Source organism: Lycium barbarum, chromosome 6 (assembly GCF_019175385.1).
Source record: "Lycium barbarum isolate Lr01 chromosome 6, ASM1917538v2, whole genome shotgun sequence".
Lineage (NCBI taxonomy): Eukaryota > Viridiplantae > Streptophyta > Magnoliopsida > Solanales > Solanaceae > Lycium > Lycium barbarum.
The window spans coordinates 106050985-106071430 of NC_083342.1; the positions used below are offsets into that span (position 1 = coordinate 106050985).

Consider the following 20446-nt stretch of genomic DNA (forward strand, 5'->3'; position numbering starts at 1 on the left):
ATAGAGGAGGGAAAACTTAAGGGGTGGGATATATGGGGCGATTCAACTGCAAAAAGGGCATGGAGTTGAGTGAATTTACGGCAATATGACATCAACGCGCTTTTTTTGTTGATATTTCTTTTCTGCCCCAAAAGTAAGGAAAATGGAACATTCTTCCGAGGTATAACTATTTCCACGGTATAACTATTTCCTAAAGTAAGATTTATGCACAAGACAAAGCATGCAGGGTAGATTTTGCTTAGAGATTAAAATAATACTCCCTCCAATTTAAAATAAGTATCCATTTAGCCTTTTTATTTTGATTTAAAATAAGCATCTACTTACATAATCAAGAAGAAATTGACTTTACTTTTCAAGATTTGTCTCTATTTAGTCAAAATACCTTCTTTTTTTTCTAAAAGTTAGTGTTTTCTTAAAGGTTGTGAAAAACACTAGATTGACACTTATTTTAAACCGGAGGGAGTAATAATTACACAACAATCCCAGATTGGTTGGGTTGACTAGATGATTTCCTATTGATCATATTTTTCTATTTAAATTTAACTAAAATTAAATATTACTCCCTCTGTTTCAATTTGTTTGAACCTATTTCCTTTTTAGTCCGTGCCAAAATGAATGACCTCTTTCCTAATTTGGAAACAAATTCACTTTATGAATGATTTACAGCCACACAAATTTTCAAGGCTTATTTTGAACCACAAGTTTCAAAAATCTTCCCTCTTTCTTAAATATCGTGCTCAGTCAAATGGGTTAATATAAATTGAAACGGAGGGAGTACTATGTAAAATAAAACACAATAAGTTCCCTATTGACAAGGTGTTAACTTTGAAATTCTTGGTTATAAATTATGATGAATTGATCGAACTAAATGAACTACATCAACTCAATTATCAACTAATGATAATGATAAATGCATGTTAGGCCACTAATGTTAACGAGGAGACTCTACTCCTTAACTAGGAATTTCTAAACTTACATCATGAGAGCATTTGAATCTTGAAAGTCCTGTATTTAAGATTTACGTAAAAGAATCACTCTGCTAACCGAATAGGAAATCGCGTTTAAGAATCCTATAAAATTTGAAATTTAAAAGGGATGAGTAAATAAGTTCAAATGAATTTAGTTGGTAAGAAATTCAAACATACTCTATCTACAAAATGTATGTACTAATTACAACTATAACTTTAGTCATTATGTGCTCAAATTACATTTAGTCATTGTGTGCTCAAATTACATTCTTGTCGTACTTTTGATTTTCTCTACATTCGATAAAACTACTTGGTTGATAGTATGGGGGATGGCCCTACGCCCGGGCAATAGCAACACCGGCTTTACAAAGTCAAGAATCAAATCTTTCAGTTAACTTTTTCAATTCATTCGTGAATAATAATTTAAGGGCGTGAACAGAGTACTTCTAGTTGCTTCGCCTGCTTCTTATTATGACAACTATGTTTTCACGAGAAATGAACTGTCAGGATAATCATCATTTTACTCAAACAGTTGGATCAAACTCAGGTAAATTACAGTCAGACCTCTCTATAACAGCATTCGCACATAACACCTCTCTATAACAATCAAGTTTTTTCGGAACCGATTTTTTATGTTATATTTTAGTTCTCTATAACCACATTTTACCTATAATAGCAACAACCAACTTTATAATAGCACCTTTTTGTAAAATTACCCCCATATATCAGCTATCTTATTTTTTTGCTAATATAATAATTACCATCTTTAGAAAAATAGAATATTTATGATTACCAATAATAAGTACAGAGATTTTGACCAAATATTTGATCTTTTAATACACTATTTATGATAAAGGATGTTATATGAATAGATATATTTTCATCATTAAAAGATTTTCATTCATTACACAAAGTGTGATTAAGTTTAAAATTTGGCAATTAAAAATAAAAAATTAGATTTTATGCATTTTTTTTGCCTATAATAGCAAAACATTGTTTAAATGTCAATGCTGTTATAGGTGTATAACGACCATTTTCTATAATAGCCAAAAAATATCAAACCCAACAATGATGTTGTAGAAAGGTTTGACTGTAGATCATAAGAAGGGTCTTCCTCTATACAAATTTTCATTAGGTGTCCCTTTTAATTAAGAGTGAGTGTTTACCTTTTATCCCCATTTTGAGGAATTTGTGCAGAAATATATCAAGTAACAAAACTTCTCATTCTTCCTCCTCGTGCTCCAAAGAGGCAATTCCATTAGGAATCAGGAACATTGATGAGCTTTCTCGTTGTAGTTTTAGAAACTTGTCTGCTCAAACAAATATGTTATGATGATCCGGTTACAAATATGTTATGGTGATCTGGTTACAAAAAGAATGGACTATTTTCACGTGACAAAGGAATCCGCGACTTAAGTAGAACAAAAAAAGAAAAGTTGAACCAAACTAGTACAGAAAAAAAAAAAAAAAAAAACACATTAATAGGTTTCACGCACGAATTTTGTGCGTGAAAGGACCAAACTGCAAAAATGCACTTTGGGCTTTTCACGCACGAAATTCGTGCGTGAAAGGAGTAACTTGCAAAAATATAGTTTCCACCTTTCACGCACTAATTTCGTGCGTGAAAGACCAAGTTGCCTTTTTGTCTTTCACACACGAATTTAGTGCGTGAAGGAGACCAACATAAACCCGTCCCCTCCTTCCCCACCACAGAACCCGACATTTCGCCCCCACCCACCGCCATTAACGCCGATTTTCGGTGGTCCCCAACCCCAAAAACGCTATTTTCTTGTTGTTTTTCAATCCAAAACTCAATATTCTTGGTATATTGAAGTGTAGGACCAAGTTTCTAAGGTTAGATTTTGGAATAGAGCGGCACAGAGGTCATTTTGAAAACTCAAAAAAACCTTCAATCTAGGTATTTCACTACGAATTTTTTATTACATTGCTAAATATATTATTACCCTAAGGATTGTTGGGTGGATTTGTCGTTTTGCGCTATTTTTTTGTGCGTGTTTGGGCAGTGCCCACGCACTGTTGGGACTGCCTTTTTTTTTTTAATTTGTTTATGTATTGTTAATTAGTTAATTATTTAGTAATTGTTTATTTAGTATTTATTAATTGTTTTATTAGCGACTTAAGTATTTATTAATTGTTATACTAGATATTTTAATTGTTAGACTAGCTAATTATTTATTGAGTTTTTGTTAAGCCAATTGTTTATTTGCTAACAATTTCTTAATTGTTTCATTAGTTAATTAATTGTTTATTTGTTAAATATACGATAATAATTTATTAATTTTTTGATTAGTTACTTAATTGTTTATTTATTAAATATATGATAATAACTTGTTAATTATTTGATTATTTAGTTAATTGTTTATTTATTAATTATTTATACTAATTGTATGCTAACTAATTGTTAATTAATTGACTTATTAATTTTTAATCTTTATATTTTAGGATTGAAAACCCTTAGTTTAGGATTCATAACCCGTAGCTTAGGATTAAAAACCCTTAATATAATTTTCGATAAAAGATTACATAACTAATATTACCTGTTAATGATTTATTTAAAATACGTAAAACAGATGGGTCACCACAATCCTTAATAAAAATTTCCATAAAAGATTACATAACTAATATTACTTGTTAGTGATTGATTTAAAATACGTAAAACAGATGGGTCACCACAATCCTTAATAAAAAATTTGATAAAAGATTACATAACTAATACTACTTGTTAATGATTGATTTAAAATACGTAAAACAGATGGATCACCACCCTCTTGATCCGGGGCCCTTCGACCGAGAGTTACTGTATCTTCAGCCCGAGCATAGGTCGCAACATATATGGACATCCGACCTGCAGCCTGAGTCTCAGGTCCGTACCCGGTTAGGGGACTCAGCATGGGAGATCTTAGCTGCTCACCCCCCACATCCTCGTGTCCTAGATATACTACGTCGGGGCGGTATCTACCGGTGCGTCGAAGTTGGTCGGGTACAGCACGATAGGTCGCTAGTGACGGCATTGATTGAGAGGTGGCGACCGGAGACGCACACATTTCATCTCCGCACCGGTGAGGCTACCATTACCCTTCAGGATGTAGAGGTCATTTATGGGCTACAAGTTGATGGACGCCCATTGTATATTGAGGAGCCCCCTGTGCTGTCACCTTACCGGGATGAGTTGACTAGGCTCACCGGTTTCGCGGCTCTGGATGGTCATATTTTCGGCCAGAGTCGGCTTTTATTGTCGGCCCTTTACGCTCACTTGCGCCTCACAGACATGCAGCATCCGATTGGAAAGGACACGTCTCAGGCTGATGTTGACCGACGCGCGCGTCTATACCTACTCGTCATATTCGGGGCCATCCTGTTCCCGAACACTTCGGGTTCACATTTGAGCTTGAGGTATCTTCGGTATATCGACGATCTTGCCGAGCTAGGATGTTATAGTTGGGGCGCTGCTGTGCTGGGCTACATGTATCGAGGATTCTGCCGATGTTCTATGGGCACGAGGGTAGAGGTCCCTGCATTTTGCTCGCTCCTTCAGGTGATATATTTAAGTCTGTGTAATTAAACACAAAATATATTTTTTAAAAACGACGACTGATAAAATGTTTTTTAAATGACTATATCAGATATGGGTGTGTACTAGGTTGAGACCTTTTCAGCCCATACCAGCTCACCCTCCCGCTAACTATCTTACTGTGTTGATGCCATACGCGCGGAGATGGTCGCGAGGCGTACGCCGACGTGCGGAGACTCATCACAGCCTTCTCCCGTTTAGGGATCAGCTAGACCGCATGACGGCGCAGACGGTATGTTCATATTTTAGATACCCACATGCTAGACCACATAGCTACTATTTTAGTCTTTTATTGTTAACTAGTTCAATTCTTTTTACAGGCTTTTATATGGACGCCGTATGATCATATTTTGGATCAGCTGCCGGCGTTTTGTAGGGTTGGTCAGCACATGTGGATGTCGCGGTGTCCATTGATACATATGGATATCGTTGAGTATCAAGCGCCCGACCGCGTGTTACGGCAGTTTGGGTATGTACAAAATATACTCGTGGCTACGGTTTGGGAGCATGACCACCAAGCTAGGGACGAGCGTGCCGGCGTCGATGATGCATGGCGACTATATATGCAGCAGCAGGTCCAGAGTTGGGATGTGAGGATGACGAGCCTAGCGGTGGTCGGACATGACACTCCGATCCATGTGTACATGAAGTGGTACATGCGGATCACTCGCATCATTATTGGCAACCCCTCTAGGCGTCGTCCAGATGGCCTAGGATATGTAGCTCTCGCAGGAGCGTACGAGGCGCTAGTACGGACCGTTCAGACGATGCGTTATGAGAGCACTGCCCGTATGGAGGCCCCCGAGAGGCGGAGTATGCAGCACGGATGATTGAGCTTGCCGAGGCTGGTATGAGACATGCACATGACTTTGAGCGTCTTCATGAGCGTGTTCCCGCTGCCCCACCTGGGGCAGCAGGTGGTCGTGGTCGCAGAGGAGTTGGTAGCCGTCGTAGAAGTGGTAGGGCTGGCAGAGGTGATGAGGCGACTTCAGAGATCCTACCGAGTTCTTACCAGCCGGTGACTACAAATATCCCATCGACTTCTCATTCTCAGCCGTCGACTTCCACAGGGTGAGCGGCCGGTTCGTGATCTACAGGGTGGCCTACAGCTGCACTTCGACGACTCCATGTTCGAGGAGTTCGTGTTTGATACGGCACCATCTGCATCTCCTGCTCCGGGGGCCACTCAGGAGCCCTCTCACCAGGCATCTCAGGAGGCCATCGACACACAGGTTTGACTTTTACAAAAAAGTAAAATTATTTGTTTATTTCAGGTTAAATCTAATCTAAATTGTTTATATATTATTCCAGGTTCATTTAGAATAAATCTAAATTAAATTGTTTATATGTTATTTCAGGTTCATTCCTCTGCGCCTGTGGACCCATCTCCTGCACCGGGCCCCACTCAAGAAACCGTTGAGGATCCAGCTCAGGAGCCCTCTCACCAGGCATCTCAGGAGGCCGTCGACACACAGGTTTGATTTTTACAATAAAATAAAATAATTTATTTATTTCAGGTTCATTTTAGAATAAATCTAAATTAAATTGTTTATATGTTATTTCAGGTTCATTCCTTTGCGCCTGTGGACCCATCTCCTGATGAAATTGACGAGGAGACATGTTATGAACCGACCCCACCGCCCACCGTCATTTCCCATAGAAAGCATGTTATGAACCGGGGTCCGGGTCGAAAGAAGGGAAGCAAGGATGATCATGCCATAGAGCATGTACAGATTAAGAGGAGGAAGGGGGATGGAGATGATGGTGGTGGTGGTGGGGTTAGCCTTAGGCCTAGCCGAACTCTAAAGGCTCTCACTTGTGGGACCTGAGATTGTGAATGTTGTAAATAAAGTGTATATTTTATGTTATTAATTTTTTAATGATAATTAGTTATCTTAATAATAACTCGTGCAACGTATGGAAAAAATCGTGATTTTAATAGGTTCAAAAACAAATAAAAACAAATCTGTGCGTGAAAGTAAAAAGTTTAAAGATGAAAAAGTGAACCTTTCACGCACAAAAACTGTGCGTGGAAGTGAAAATGAAAAACAGAACCTTTCACGCACAAAAACTGTGCGTGAAAGGTTTTACACTTTCACGCACAGTTTTTGTGCGTGAAAAGCACAGCCCTTTCCTGCATTCTCTAACTGCTTTAACATGACTTGTATTGCGCACCATTTTAATGCGCAATGTCAATTTCAGGAATCTATGACACATAAAGGCTTGATTTGACAATACGTTGCTGCATTATTTAATCGTTTTAACACGACTTGTATTGCGCACCATTTTAATGCGCAATGTCAATTTCAGGAATCTATGACACATAAAGGCTTGATTTGACAATACGTTGCTGCATTATTTGACCGTTTTAACACGACTTGTATTGCGCACCATTTTAATGCGCAATGTCAATTTCAGGAATCTATGACACATAAAGGCTTGATTTGACAATACGTTGCTGCATTATTTGACCGTTTTAACACGACTTGTATTGCGCACCATTTTAATGCGCAATGTCAATTTTGAGTGGTCTATTTAACTTGAAGGCTTGACGAGTGAAAAACTCATCAACTTCTAAGTCTTACAAGTCATTAAAAAAAATCAAACTTTATAGAAAAAATGTCTCAAAATGCTTCAACTGTTAAGGTTTCACTATTTTGGGATGGAGATATCGTCGAGGACAATTACTGCATTCGTTATAGTATCAAACCAAAAGCCATGTTAAATTTCCAACAACTTTAAATTATGAAACACTAGTCAGTTACATGCACAAAAGAATGAAAACTACACCCACTGAGTTTGGAATCTCCATAACTGGCAGATATCCACAAACAATATCAAACGGTGTAGTGCGTTATGGCATGCACAATATCAACGATGATGAATCTTTGAGTGATTATTTGGGATCGCCGGAAGAATATTGTGGTTTAGTATTCATTAATGTTCTTGAGATGTATGTTGAAAAGATACCTCGAGAAGAAGTCCCTCAAGTCCAACCTATTCATGGTAACACTTATGGGGACTTTAGTTCTTATGGAGACATTTTGAGTGGTCAAGTGCCGCTGGAAAATCTAAGCCAGCAATTTAATCAAGCTTACAATGAAAATTGGTAAATATGAATTTTTCATATTATAGCACGTGTTTGTTGTATGAATTGGTCAATAACCACTTTTCAAATCTTTATAGGAACTATTCTCAAAACTCGCCAGTGGTACCAAATATGGATGTTGGTCAATCCTCTCAGTTCGGTGGAGTTGATCATTCTCCACATGAACGACAGTAAGTTCATCACCTTAATATTAAATTATCTGTATATATATATATATATATATATATATATATATATATATATATATATATATATATATATATATATATATATATATATATATATGATGTTGGTATTTAAAATATGTTACTTTTCGTGTAGGAGGATGAATGCACTTGATAATGAAGATTTTCCTAATTATTATGAGTCATCATTAAGTGATGACGATGAAATAGCTAATAATGCAGAGGTAACCGATGATGAAGATGATGATGATGTTCAAGTTGGTATGACCAACAATATTCCTCAAAGCCAAAACCAACAAGAACCAATGCACCACCACGTACCACCACCGATGGCTGAAAACCCAACTTCTGAAAGCCCATTCTAACAATATCCCTTATCTTGACAGCCTACAGGGTCGTGATGATGCATTTGTATTCACAAGAGAAGATGATGATAGTCGCCAAAAAACCTGGATTGAACCAAATGATCTCAACAAAGATCGATGCTACCTTGCAAACGGAATGTTATTCGCATCCAAAAAGGCATTGCAACGGGCTGTCAAAATTTATTGTTGTAAGGACATGAGGGAGTTTAAGGTTGATCAGTCAAACACAAAGATATGGAGACTAGTTTGTAAACGACGGTATCAAGGCTGTGAGTGGTTGCTTCGGGGAATTGTTAAGCCTGATGGTATGTGGGCTATCACAAAATTCCGCGAAAGACACACTTGTGATATGGAAGAAAATCGAGCAGATCATTATAATTTAGATACAAACATGATTGCTCAAGTATTACTTAAAGACGTTGTTGAAACGCCAAGGTAACTTATCCTACCTAGTACATTATATGTCTTATATCGATTAAAAGATCAATTACTAAATGTTGTTTGTTTAAACTTGTGCAGGATCCCTATCAAAGATTGTATTCGAAAAGTTCAAACCGTATATAGTAAAACTATAAGCAACAGAAAGGGATTTCTCGGGCGTAGACGCGCTTTTGAGATGGTCTATGGAAATTGACATACTTCTTTTCAATCGCTGCCAAGGTATATGGCAGCTCTACAACATTTTAATAATGGTACTGTTGTAGAGTGGCGGCTTACAGAGGGTAAAATCTTCAACTTCGTATTTTGGACATTCAAACCATGCATTGATGGTTTTGCTCACTGCCGACCAGTGATATCCATAGATGGTATGCATGTATATGGTGCCTACGACATCAAGCTCCTAATTACAATAGGAATGGATGCCAATGGGTCAATATTTCCTCTTGCTTTCGCAATTGCCGCTAACGAGAGCAACGACACATGGGGGATCTTTTTGACCCATTTGAAAACTTATGTTATTAAGGATCGTACCGGCATATACGTGTTGTCTGATCGTCATAAAGGCATATTGCACAATATGGCTAATTTACCGGGGTGGCAGCCTCCCTTTGTTTACCATCGCTATTGTTTAAGGCACTTGAAGGCAAATTTGCAATCAACGTTTCACAATGGCACTCTAAACAAATTGATGTGGGGGCTGCGATGGAGCATCAACAACGAAAATGGGCTGCAAAAATGGATCTGATCAGGGCAGTGAGTGAACCCGCATATGTTTGGTTAATGAAGCTCGAAGTTGAAAAATGGACGCTTCATGCTGATGGAGGCAAAAGATGGGGCATGCTCACAACAAACAGCTCAGAATCTTTCAATGGCTTGCTGAAATCTGCTCGAGGACTACCTGTCACCGCAATGGTGAGAATGACTTTCAAGCAGGTTGTGGAGCGATTTGTTGTTAGGACAAGGCAGGCTACAGCGATATTATCCGACGGCGGGACATGGATGCCAAAGCCCTTCAAAATTATGGAGCATTATAGAAAAAAATGTGAGCATCACCAAATGACCGAGTATGACCCAATTCAACATGTGTATGAAGTTAGGACGGGTTATCACAACGGTAAGGGTGGAAACGTGCATACCGTTTATGAGGCAACAAGAACATGCACTTGCGGTAAGTGGCAAACGTATCACATGCCGTGTTCTCATGTTGTCAAGTGCTTCGAGAGAATGAGAAAAATGGTAACAAGTTATGTGGCGGGGGAATACAAGGTCCACAGTTACCTTGGAGCATATTCCGGTCAATTCCACCCACTTGGTAATGAAGCTTATTGGCCAAACGAGCCGTTTTCGATGGTTGCTAACAAGGATTACATCAGGAAATTGGGGATTAACTCACGGAGTCGTAGACCCAATCAAATGGATGTTAGTGAAAGAACTTATTCTCGCAAGTGCTCTACCTGTAAGCAATATGGCCATGACAAACGTTCGTGTGGGCAACAAGGCCGTGGTAGTACAAGCACGTCTCGAAGTAATAGAGTCTCTAGAACTTGAAAATTGTATTATTATTGTAATTTATTATTGTATTACTTTGAATTAGTATTGTAATTAGATAGAATGAATTATTTTTTAAGTAGTATAAACCTCTCGTATTGGATGAATTATTATTAAATCAAATATTTATATTTGTACATTCAAATATAATAAAACACTTAAATCAAAACCCTATAAATAGACAAGTTTCAAAACTTACTTCGGGGCACTTTAGAACCCCTAAAACGGCGATCCAAACGTTTAGGTGGACTTGATGTAATGAGCCGACATTATTGTACGCAAAAAAAAAGATATTAAGTTTTATATAAAATATTGATATTTTGGGATTTTGAAACATGACTAATCTTTGCCCAAAGTATGGAAAAAAATGTGATTTGAAAGGTAACACAAAAAAAAAAAAAAAAACTCTGCTACTTCACGCACGAATTTAGTGCGTGAAAGGCTCAAAGTGCAATTTTGCAGTTTGGTCCTTTCACGCACGAAATTCGTGCGTGAAACCTATTAATGTGTTTTTTTTTTTTTCTGTACTAGTTTTGTTCAACTTTTCTTTTTTTGTACTACTTAAGTCGCGGGGCACAAGTGTTTAAATCGTCTAGTGTATGGGTGTTATTTTGAAACGTTAGAACTCGAAGATGAATATTAAGTATTGAATAGAAAAGACTTTAATTAGAGATGTGAACAATTAAACAACACAATAAGTTTTATCAATTCGACAAAACTTGTAAATAATTTAACAAGATAGACAAAATAAAAATAGTATCAAGTCTTGCAAGTCCGACAAATCATGTGAATAATTGAACAACAAAGACAAATTGTTCCAATATGCAAAACTTGTAAACAATTTGTACCAAAATCAGGGGCGGAGCTGTAGTGTTAAAAGGGGTTCGGGCGAACCCAATAGCTTTTGCGTAGACCTTGTGTTATACTAAAAAAGTTTAGTAAATATAGATATGATTTACTTGCAAATCCACATACACAAACAATTTGATGGTTCAGTGGTAATGCAGAGGCTAGTGAAACACTCTCTCTCTCAAGATATGGGTTTGAAACCCCACCGGTGTCACTATTTTTTTTTTCTATAACCAAGATTCTCTTTTTAAAATTAGAAGAAAATATAAAATAGACTCGTGCAGTTCTTTTTCCTCTGGGTAACTTTTTCCCTTTTGCTATTATACATAATTTCTTTCTAACACTTTACTTTTTAAAAACAAAATATAAAATTGACAAGTAGAAAAAGCCAAAAAAACACGTTACAAGGTCGTTAGTTTGGCGGTTATTATACATTACCGTGGGTCATTGTCGCGTCTTAAAATTTTGAACCGTCAAACCTCAAATCCTGACTCCGCCTCTAATCAAAATCATGCCAGCACTTAGGGGTGTCGATGGTACGATTCGGGCGGTTATTTTATAAAATTTATACCGTACCAATTTTTCGCTTATTTCATTTTGTACAACCAAAATTAGACTTTTCGAAACCGTCCATCATGTCGGTTTCTCTTCGGTATCGGTACGGTTCGGTTAAGTTTCGGTTTTTTTTTTTTTAAAAGAACATCATGTTATAGTCGCTAGTAAAAGTTAAGACACAATATCATACATACTTCTATAGGACTTTGACAAAAACTCTCTAAATATTTTTACTGATTAAAAGGTGATGAATCAAGAAAACATGAAAGACGACAAAAATAGAGATTGATCCACTATTTCACGCTAGGGTAAAATACTGTTAAGCAAAAATAAATATATTTTAGATCGCACGAGGGGAAAAATCAATGAAGATTAGACTAAAGAACTGAGACTACTAAGATTGAGTATCGTAAGAGAATTTAAAATCATACAGAGGAAAAATATCTAATATTTTGTAGCTTTCTATCCAAAATCATTGGAATATCTTGTAGCTTACTAGTTACTACTCGAGATGCTAGAACTAATTTAAGTTCAATAAGATTAATATAATAGGTTACAAAGTTGCAACTTTACGTGTTAATTATGTTGCCGCCTTATAGTCATTTTCATCATTCCAAACTCAAGGCAAAATTTTTAATATTTTATTATATGTAAATTTAATATATAAAATATATTTTACATATATATACTTATTCGGTTCGGTTTAGTTCGGTATTTTTTGATTTATATTTATAAAATTAAAAATCAACCTAATTATTCGTTTTGGTTATAAATTTATATAAAAATCGTCTGCTTTATTAAAAAAAACCTAAAAATTGGTTCGGTAAGGTACAGTTCGATCGATTAAGTCGGTTTCTTGAAAATCATTGACACCCCTACAAGCACATATGACTTGTGAACAAGGCATGTGTCCAGTAAAATTTGTGAACAATTTATTATTACCAAAAATTATGGCCAGCCCAACATAACTTGTGAAAACATACATTTTCTTCATTATTTCAGTAACTTGTGAAAAGTTATGACCGATTGTGAAAGTGATGACCCACGAGATTATTTTTGCACAATTTTTTTAAACGGAGACAAAAAAAAAAAAAAAGCGACTTAAGGAATCTTCAATGCATGACGTTGATGACCGCATTTCTGCAAATCACCCTTTCTTCTATGCATATTCTACACCGATCCGCGAGGTCCAATTTTATAAGGCCAAAGAAAAATAATTTGTTGAAAAAGGGGGATAGTCATCTAATTCTATCTTGCATTCATCATTGGCTTGAAGTTGTGACCTAAGCACAGATGTACTTCAATAAACGGAGTACTTTATATTTAAGTATTACCATAACTTTCATCAGTACTTAAAAAATCCCTTTAGTCTCTTTGTAAACTCTGCCCGAATAAGTTTTTGTAAGTTGGTAAAGAAGTAGCCGCTTGAGAAATGGCACGTTATTAAATCTATATAGTGAAATGCCTAAAGACTGAATCATTCAGCTTCCGGACCTTTGCCATCAGGTTGAATTTACAAGGTTATCTAACATTTTCAAACAATTACCTGACCAAATTTAATTCCCATTGAACAGTAACCTAAACTTATATCATGACTTAAACAAATGTCATTTAGAAAACACAGAGATCAACGTTGACAGAGCATAAAGCACAAGCCATGCTGCAGCAAAATTTACACATCAAAAGGTCCTGGTAAATACAGCGATCAATATGATTCTAATTCAAGCCAAAGATTTCAAACACCGGTGGATCCAAAGCCTCCAGAGCCCCTAATTGTGGAGTCTAGATCATCAACCTCCTCGACATCTGGCACAATGATTTTCTCAATGATTAATTGAGCTATTCTGTCACCAATTTTCACTTCAAAATCAACATCAGAATGGTTGAAAAGTATAACACTAACTGGTCCCCTATAGTCTGCATCAATAACACCTGCCCCAACATCTATAGAATGCTTCCAGGTCAATCCTGATCTTGGAGCTATAAAAAGAAACAACATATCACGAACTAATTAGCCCCTTGTCTTCTAGAAAATATAGAATTAAATTTCAAATATCCGACCTAAAACAAAATCAAGAACATTACTCTTGTAATCTAATTACAACTACGGAATAGCAAACTAAATTACTGGATTAGTATAATAAGGTTGTATCCAAAACTCAATGGATTATGGGCCCCCTTTCTATACTTCTCTAACAAGAAGAAAAAATAGGATTGGATTCTGAATTTTATAAAACTTAATCTACTAGGTTCTACCGAACCTACCAGTGTTCAAGACTTCCAAAGTGCGGGTGTGGGTCTAACAGACACATAAGACAATAATTATTACCACTAGACCAAAGCTTATGACAAGTACAACATTATTGTGTGCCAACTGCCCTAATATCTTTAAAGTGTTTTGCACAATTATGAACTCGCACCTCTAAAGTAGAATCTTCTTTTGCAATTTGTACCAATCATCTCCTAATTAAGTGTGTTAGACATGATGGAAGTGAAAGAAAGTATCAAGAATATACCTATGCGGGCATATGTTCCTTCAGGAACGGCAATACTAAGATCTGTAGGTACTAGAGCCTTTCCCCTAGCAGGCACTTTCGTCTCCATCGCACTGCACAAAAACAGAAGAAACAAAATGAGAAGAAGTTGAAGAAAAAGTACAGATCCCCAAAATTGATTTAATCAAAACACCCACAAGATTTAGAGAAAAGATCTACAACAATAACAAATCCAGTGTAATCCCACAAGTGGGGTCTGGGGAAGTTAGAGCGTGCGCAGACCTCACCCCTACCTTGACAGGTAGAGGGCTGTTTCCGATAGATTAGAGAAAAGATCTAACTAATTTCATCCAGAAAACAAAGGGGGGAAACCTGGAGAGATCATAGCCAGCAGAGAGAGGGGAGCCTCTAGAGGGCAAAACAGCGTTATCTGAGAGCTTTTTGACGCGGAAGAAGGAAGCGATAATGCCATTTGCAGCCATTTTTGGGAGTAAAATTGTAATATGGGGATGGAGAAGGGTTTCAGGATTGTGGAAGAAGATTGATGTGGAGGTTTATATAAGGGTGTATTGACGGGGAAATGTGGGATAGCGCCAAAAGTTCCCGCCACTGTAAATTGAGGACAAATGAACCTAATATGTGGCGTCGATTAACCAAGAAAACAATTTATAAATGTTTATGTTACGTTATTAATGTAGTGTGAATTTATGCCTGGCAACCGGTTCCAACCGGAACCGGTTATGGAACCGGTTCCGGTTTACCGGTTTTAAACCTCAAACCGGAACCGGTCCGGTTTGAAGTGGTTAAAATCTATTTTTTTTTTTGTTTTTTGTATTATATATATATATATTATAGTATTTATTTGTATATTGTAGCTATATTTTCATATGTTATACAACTTTATAATTAAAGTTTAAATATTTACTGACTAACAGCCTAACAGCAAGTCAGCAATACAGAATAGTGTTTTTCGTATACATATATATGTATAACTTACATATACTTATATATATGTATAACTTAATATATATACTATACATACTTATATATATGTACTATATACTATATATACTTATATATATATATGTATAACTTATTATATATATTATATATATGTATAACTTAATATATATACTATATATATGTATATATATGTACTATATACTATATATACTTATATATATGTATAACTTAATATATATACTATATATACATATCTACTATATCTACTATATATACTTAATATATATGTACTATATACTAAATATATGTATAACTTAATATATATACTATATATATATGTATATATATGTACTATATACTATATATATGTATATATATGTATAACTTAATATATATACTATATATACATATCTACTATATATACTATATATGTATAACTTAATATATATACTATATATATGTATATATATATGTACTATATACTATATATACTTATATATATGTATAACTTAATATATATACTAAATATATGTATAACTTAATATATATACTATATATATGTATATATATGTATAACTTAATATATATACTATATATACATATCTACTATATATACTATATATACTATATATACTTATATACTATATATACTTATATACTATATATACTTATATATGTGTATAACTTAATATATATACTATATATACTGTATATACTTATATACTATATATACTTATATATGTGTATAACTTAATATATATACTATATATACTTATATATATGTACTATATATACTTTTTTTATTTTTTATTTTTTTTATTTTTTACCGGTTCCGGTTTCCAAAATATTGGAACCGAACCGGTAAACCATTAAACGGTTAACTGGAACCGGTTAACCGGTTCTACCGGTTCCGGTTTAACCGGTTCGGTTACCGGTTAAAACCGGTAATGGCAAACCGGTTGCCAGGTCTAGTGTGACATAGTAATATTAGGATGGGCGCCTCTCCATTTTCACTCTCTTCATTTTTTCCAAGTTTTTACTTGGATGAAAGACACATATCATAGTTAATAATTAATGGCTGAGATCTAATTGCTCAAATCAAGGTTCTAACCATGGTTAGAATAACAAATATTTTCTTTATTTACTCTAAAAAAATTTTGAAAATCCCAAAATTCTAACTAAAACATTATCTCACCTATAAATTATTCCTATTTTTTTTCTTTTCCTATTATTACGTGCTCTTCCCTTTTTTTTTCTTCTTTTGAACAATTTTTTTTTGTACAGTTCTTCTTAATTTCCCCCCCTACGTCCATCTGGATATGCTCCCATTTTTTTTTTGTATACTTCGTGCTTTAATTTTAATTCAAGAAAAGAAAATTTATAAGTCATTTATTTGACACCTAATAAATAGGAAAGAAAGAAAATTTTAGGATTAATTTATAGGCGAGATAATGTTATAGCTAAAATTTTGGGATTGTCAAATCTTTTTAGAGTAAATAAAGAAAATATTTGTTATTCTAACTATGGTTAGGACCTTGATTTGGGCAATTAGATCTCAACCATTAATTATTAAATATGACATGTGTCCTTCATCCAAATAGGAACTTGAAAAAAATGGAGAGAGTAGAAATGGAGAGGAGCCCCATAACTGTATTAGGTTGATAATTTTTCTAATACTTATTATAGTGATTTGCCTATAATTGTATCACAATAAGTGGCGTAATTTTTGTATTTTTCATCCATTAGTGTATTAAAAATTAACCCACTACAAAATTAATATGTATGGATGAAAAATAATAATATGTTGTATGGAAAGGAAAAAAAAGAATCTATTATACAGTGTAACTATTACAGCCAAATAATATAAGTTCAACAAGGCTATTTAGGATTGGAGAATAAATAATGCTCCATCATTTTTCAATGGGAAAATGTCTAAATTTAACCCCTTTAACTTTGTGAGAATAGTCCACATTTTCTATTAGTGATAATTGAGATATTTCTGCCATTATAAAATTGAGCTAGATTCGTCCCTGTTAACTAATGACAGAAAATTTTCAATAAATGGGCCTTTTTTAATAAAAGAATATACGATTTGCCTTGCACTGTGCGAAATGGTCACTATTTCGTCATTTGAATTTTGCAAAGTAGTCTAGATTTGACCACTATTGTTCTCAACCATCATTCCTTTTCGCTTAAAATTGACGACCGTCATAATAATTAGTTCTCTTTGCTCCCAAAAACACTACTCGAAGATCATTGTAACTTTACCACTACTTCTCACTCCCGTGTCATTTACAAAAAAGAACACACAATTTTTTTACAAAAAACACCTTATTCAGACGATCTCTCTCACTACTTTACCTTTATAACTTTCACTAGTTAACATTTTACTTCCAATTGAAGACTATCAACTCTCAACCAATATAACTCCACCTTAACTGCTATTCGAAGTAGTTGGGATTGTCTTAGCATTAGGAGGTCGATGTGGAGCTCTCTTATCACCATTGATGAATGAGAAGGATTCATGATCTAGTTGTGTCGTTGGAGTTCCACCATAAGTGAAAATTCAATTTGGTGGTGCAACTAATGATTATTTAAGTTCCATTTGGACTCAGTTTAGGCTTGAAGGTGATTACTTTTGAGCTATGAGAATATAAATATGGAGATTGGAGGTCTTGAGTATTAAAGAAGATGGTGGTGGTGCTGCACTAACTGTGACCATGTTATTCATAGTTCAGGAATAAATATAAACCATAGTTCGAGAATAAATTTCGTAGTATTTTATTTGGAAAAGTTCCACGTGTTGGAAAACATTATGACATGTTGAAAATGTTTGTTTTCCTTTCTTTTATCAAATTATAGTAATCATTTTCTTCTAACTGTAATTGATCATTGGGGATCATTTCATTTGTAATTAAGCACAAGGTTGTATCAAAATACTTAACTTTTAATTACATGCAACGTGACAAGTTATATAAATCTCCTAAAACATCATCGTCCATTTTGATTGAAATTTCCCCTTCAAATTCTTGTGATCCTAACAAACTCATCGTACAAGTACATCAAAAAAGAAAAAGTCACAAGGAGTTTGCAATACTTTCGGGCCTCCCATCTCCACCAAAGTAGCTAACTCCTAACCAAAACCCATTCCAAACAAAACAAGACTAGTTACCCAACACGTGTTTAGCTTTGATACTTCCCCCTTTTATCGACACAAAAGTGGAAACTATCTTCTCCATGCAAACTTATAACACCATATACAAGATCAGGTGTTACTATCTTTAATTTCCTTAAAAAAAAAATTCCTATACTTGAGATCTTGTACTTTGAGATATTAAAAATGAGCCAGGAACAACCAAGAAGGGAAGAAGCTGAGCAAGAGCATGAGTCCGTTAAACATGAGGATGTAGTTGATGTTCAAGGTTCACTTGCTCGCAAGAGAGCTGTTGCTGAGTCTATTGGTGGACAGGTTCTAAACTATTTTAGGAAATACCTCCCATATTTCATTTTATTTTAAGCATGTTGAACGGATATTTAATCATAGATACTGTTTTCCTTTGAAAATACATACACAGTCGCGCACACACACACATCTATGTTTTAGAGGGAAAGAGTAAACATAATCCTTTACTATTTGAAAATCAATTAGAACAGAAGAAGATGGCCTTACAACGATTTCCTATGTATTATTTTTAGATCTTTTACGTATAACACAAAAATTTCTAATAAAATCGATTGACCTGTTTTCATGTGCTAGTCAGATGTGATAGAGAGGAATTATTTTTCCTGCTCTTTTAGGTAATTTTTTATCAAACAGTTTATACCAATGCAACTAGGCAGGGGACATTTGAAGTTAATATCCAGGGGAGAGACAAAATTATTGTTTTTCTTTTTTTCGGAATGAGATACTAGTATTATTTTTTTGTAAAAAAAAAAAAAAAAACTCGAACCATTGAACGAAGCTCACGAACCATGATTTGGCAATATTTCTTCCTTTGGCATCATATGATTCTATTATCTCAAGTGTAAATATACCCAAAAGCTCATTGAATGAAGCTCACGAACCATGATTTTGGTCGTTACTGTTTTTATCTTTTTTTACTTTCTGGTCCCAAAATTAGAACTTGTAAATCTAGAGACTGCAAATAAACTACCAAAATGTTACAAGTATATCATAATCTAAAGATGCTAAAATAGTTGAGAATATTAGAGTTAGAATAAAAGGTTTTATGATTTATATAGCCAACCCCAATTTATTTGGGAGGCAGAATTGTTATTGTTATTGTCATATAGCCTTTAGAAATAGAAAGGAGGAAAGTGTAAAAAAATGTCAAGATTCTTAGGCATTTTCTGATTCTATCCAGTCAAATTTCCAAGGTGGATCCATTTATATTTGAAGATTTATTTGCATGGGAAAAAAGAATGCTCTTTAGCTACCAACTTTTAAAACAAAATGGTGATGTCACTGTATTATGTGCAGTTAATTGTAGTAATAAACTCGACACAAGATCAAATTGTCTTACTTTTGTGTAATGTGACCTCTACTTCAAGGTACTTGGAAAAGACAGAAAACAACCGAGTTCAGAATCAGTCTCAGCAAGAGCAAACATTACCATTGGTGAAGCCCTTGAAGCCACTGTTGTCACAGCTGGAAACAGGCCGGTTGATTACAGCGACGCAGCGGCAATACAGGCAGCAGAAGTGAGAGCCACCGGACGTACCAACATCATCCCTGGTGGAGTTGCTGCTGCTGCTCAGTCAGCTGCTACTCGCAATGCTAGACTCACCAAAGAGGAAGAAAAAACTAAACTGGCTGAAATCCTCGCGGTACGAGTTCTTTAAATTGTCAGTGCATATAAGTTAAACTGTCGGTGTATATATAAGTAAGACATTAAATTGATGTTTGGCAGGATGCAAGTTCAAAGTTACCATCAGATAAGCCAGTGACACGCAAAGATGCAGAGGGAGTGATCGGTGCGGAACTGAGGAATGATCCAAACTTGTGCACCCGTCCTGGTGGTGTAGCTGCTTCTATTGCTGCTGCTGCAAGGCTCAACCAAAGTAACAGTACTACTAGTACCACTAGTGGCACCAAGAATAATGATAAAAACAGCACCAATCTCATGAAACAAAAACAAAACTAGGATGAGAGTAAACTTCTGTTATATCTAATCCTTCAAGCCTGTCCTGTCTCTCAATCCGTCTTTAATTAAACCGTTCTGTTCTTGTTTTCTTTTGATGTTTTGAAGATATATCACATTTTTTCTCCTGCCCTATAGTAGCTTTTGCGCGAGGTACTGTTACACGCCCTAACTATTGAGGCTTAGCTTATAGGAGTAGTTATTTGTAGTGAATAATACTCGGAGAATCTGTGTA

The 20446-nt window shown here is 35.2% G+C and overlaps 2 protein-coding genes across 2 annotated transcripts; one reads left to right on the top strand and one right to left on the bottom strand.

Moving 5' to 3' along the window:
* Positions 1 to 13154: 13154 nt before the first annotated feature.
* Positions 13155 to 14694, bottom strand: LOC132645236 (deoxyuridine 5'-triphosphate nucleotidohydrolase-like). Its single transcript, XM_060362095.1, has 3 exons — positions 14480 to 14694; positions 14129 to 14220; positions 13155 to 13592 (listed from the first exon to the last, which is right to left on the bottom strand). The coding sequence occupies exons 1-3, from the start codon at positions 14587 to 14589 to the stop codon at positions 13348 to 13350; spliced, it is 447 nt and encodes a 148-aa protein (XP_060218078.1). The 5' UTR covers positions 14590 to 14694; the 3' UTR covers positions 13155 to 13347.
* A 3385-nt stretch (positions 14695 to 18079) lies between these two features.
* On the top strand, positions 18080 to 20344 carry LOC132645238 (late embryogenesis abundant protein 47-like). The gene is made up of 3 exons (XM_060362106.1): positions 18080 to 18539; positions 19622 to 19897; positions 19981 to 20344. The coding sequence occupies exons 1-3, from the start codon at positions 18411 to 18413 to the stop codon at positions 20212 to 20214; spliced, it is 639 nt and encodes a 212-aa protein (XP_060218089.1). The 5' UTR covers positions 18080 to 18410; the 3' UTR covers positions 20215 to 20344.
* The last annotated feature ends 102 nt before the right edge of the window (positions 20345 to 20446 follow it).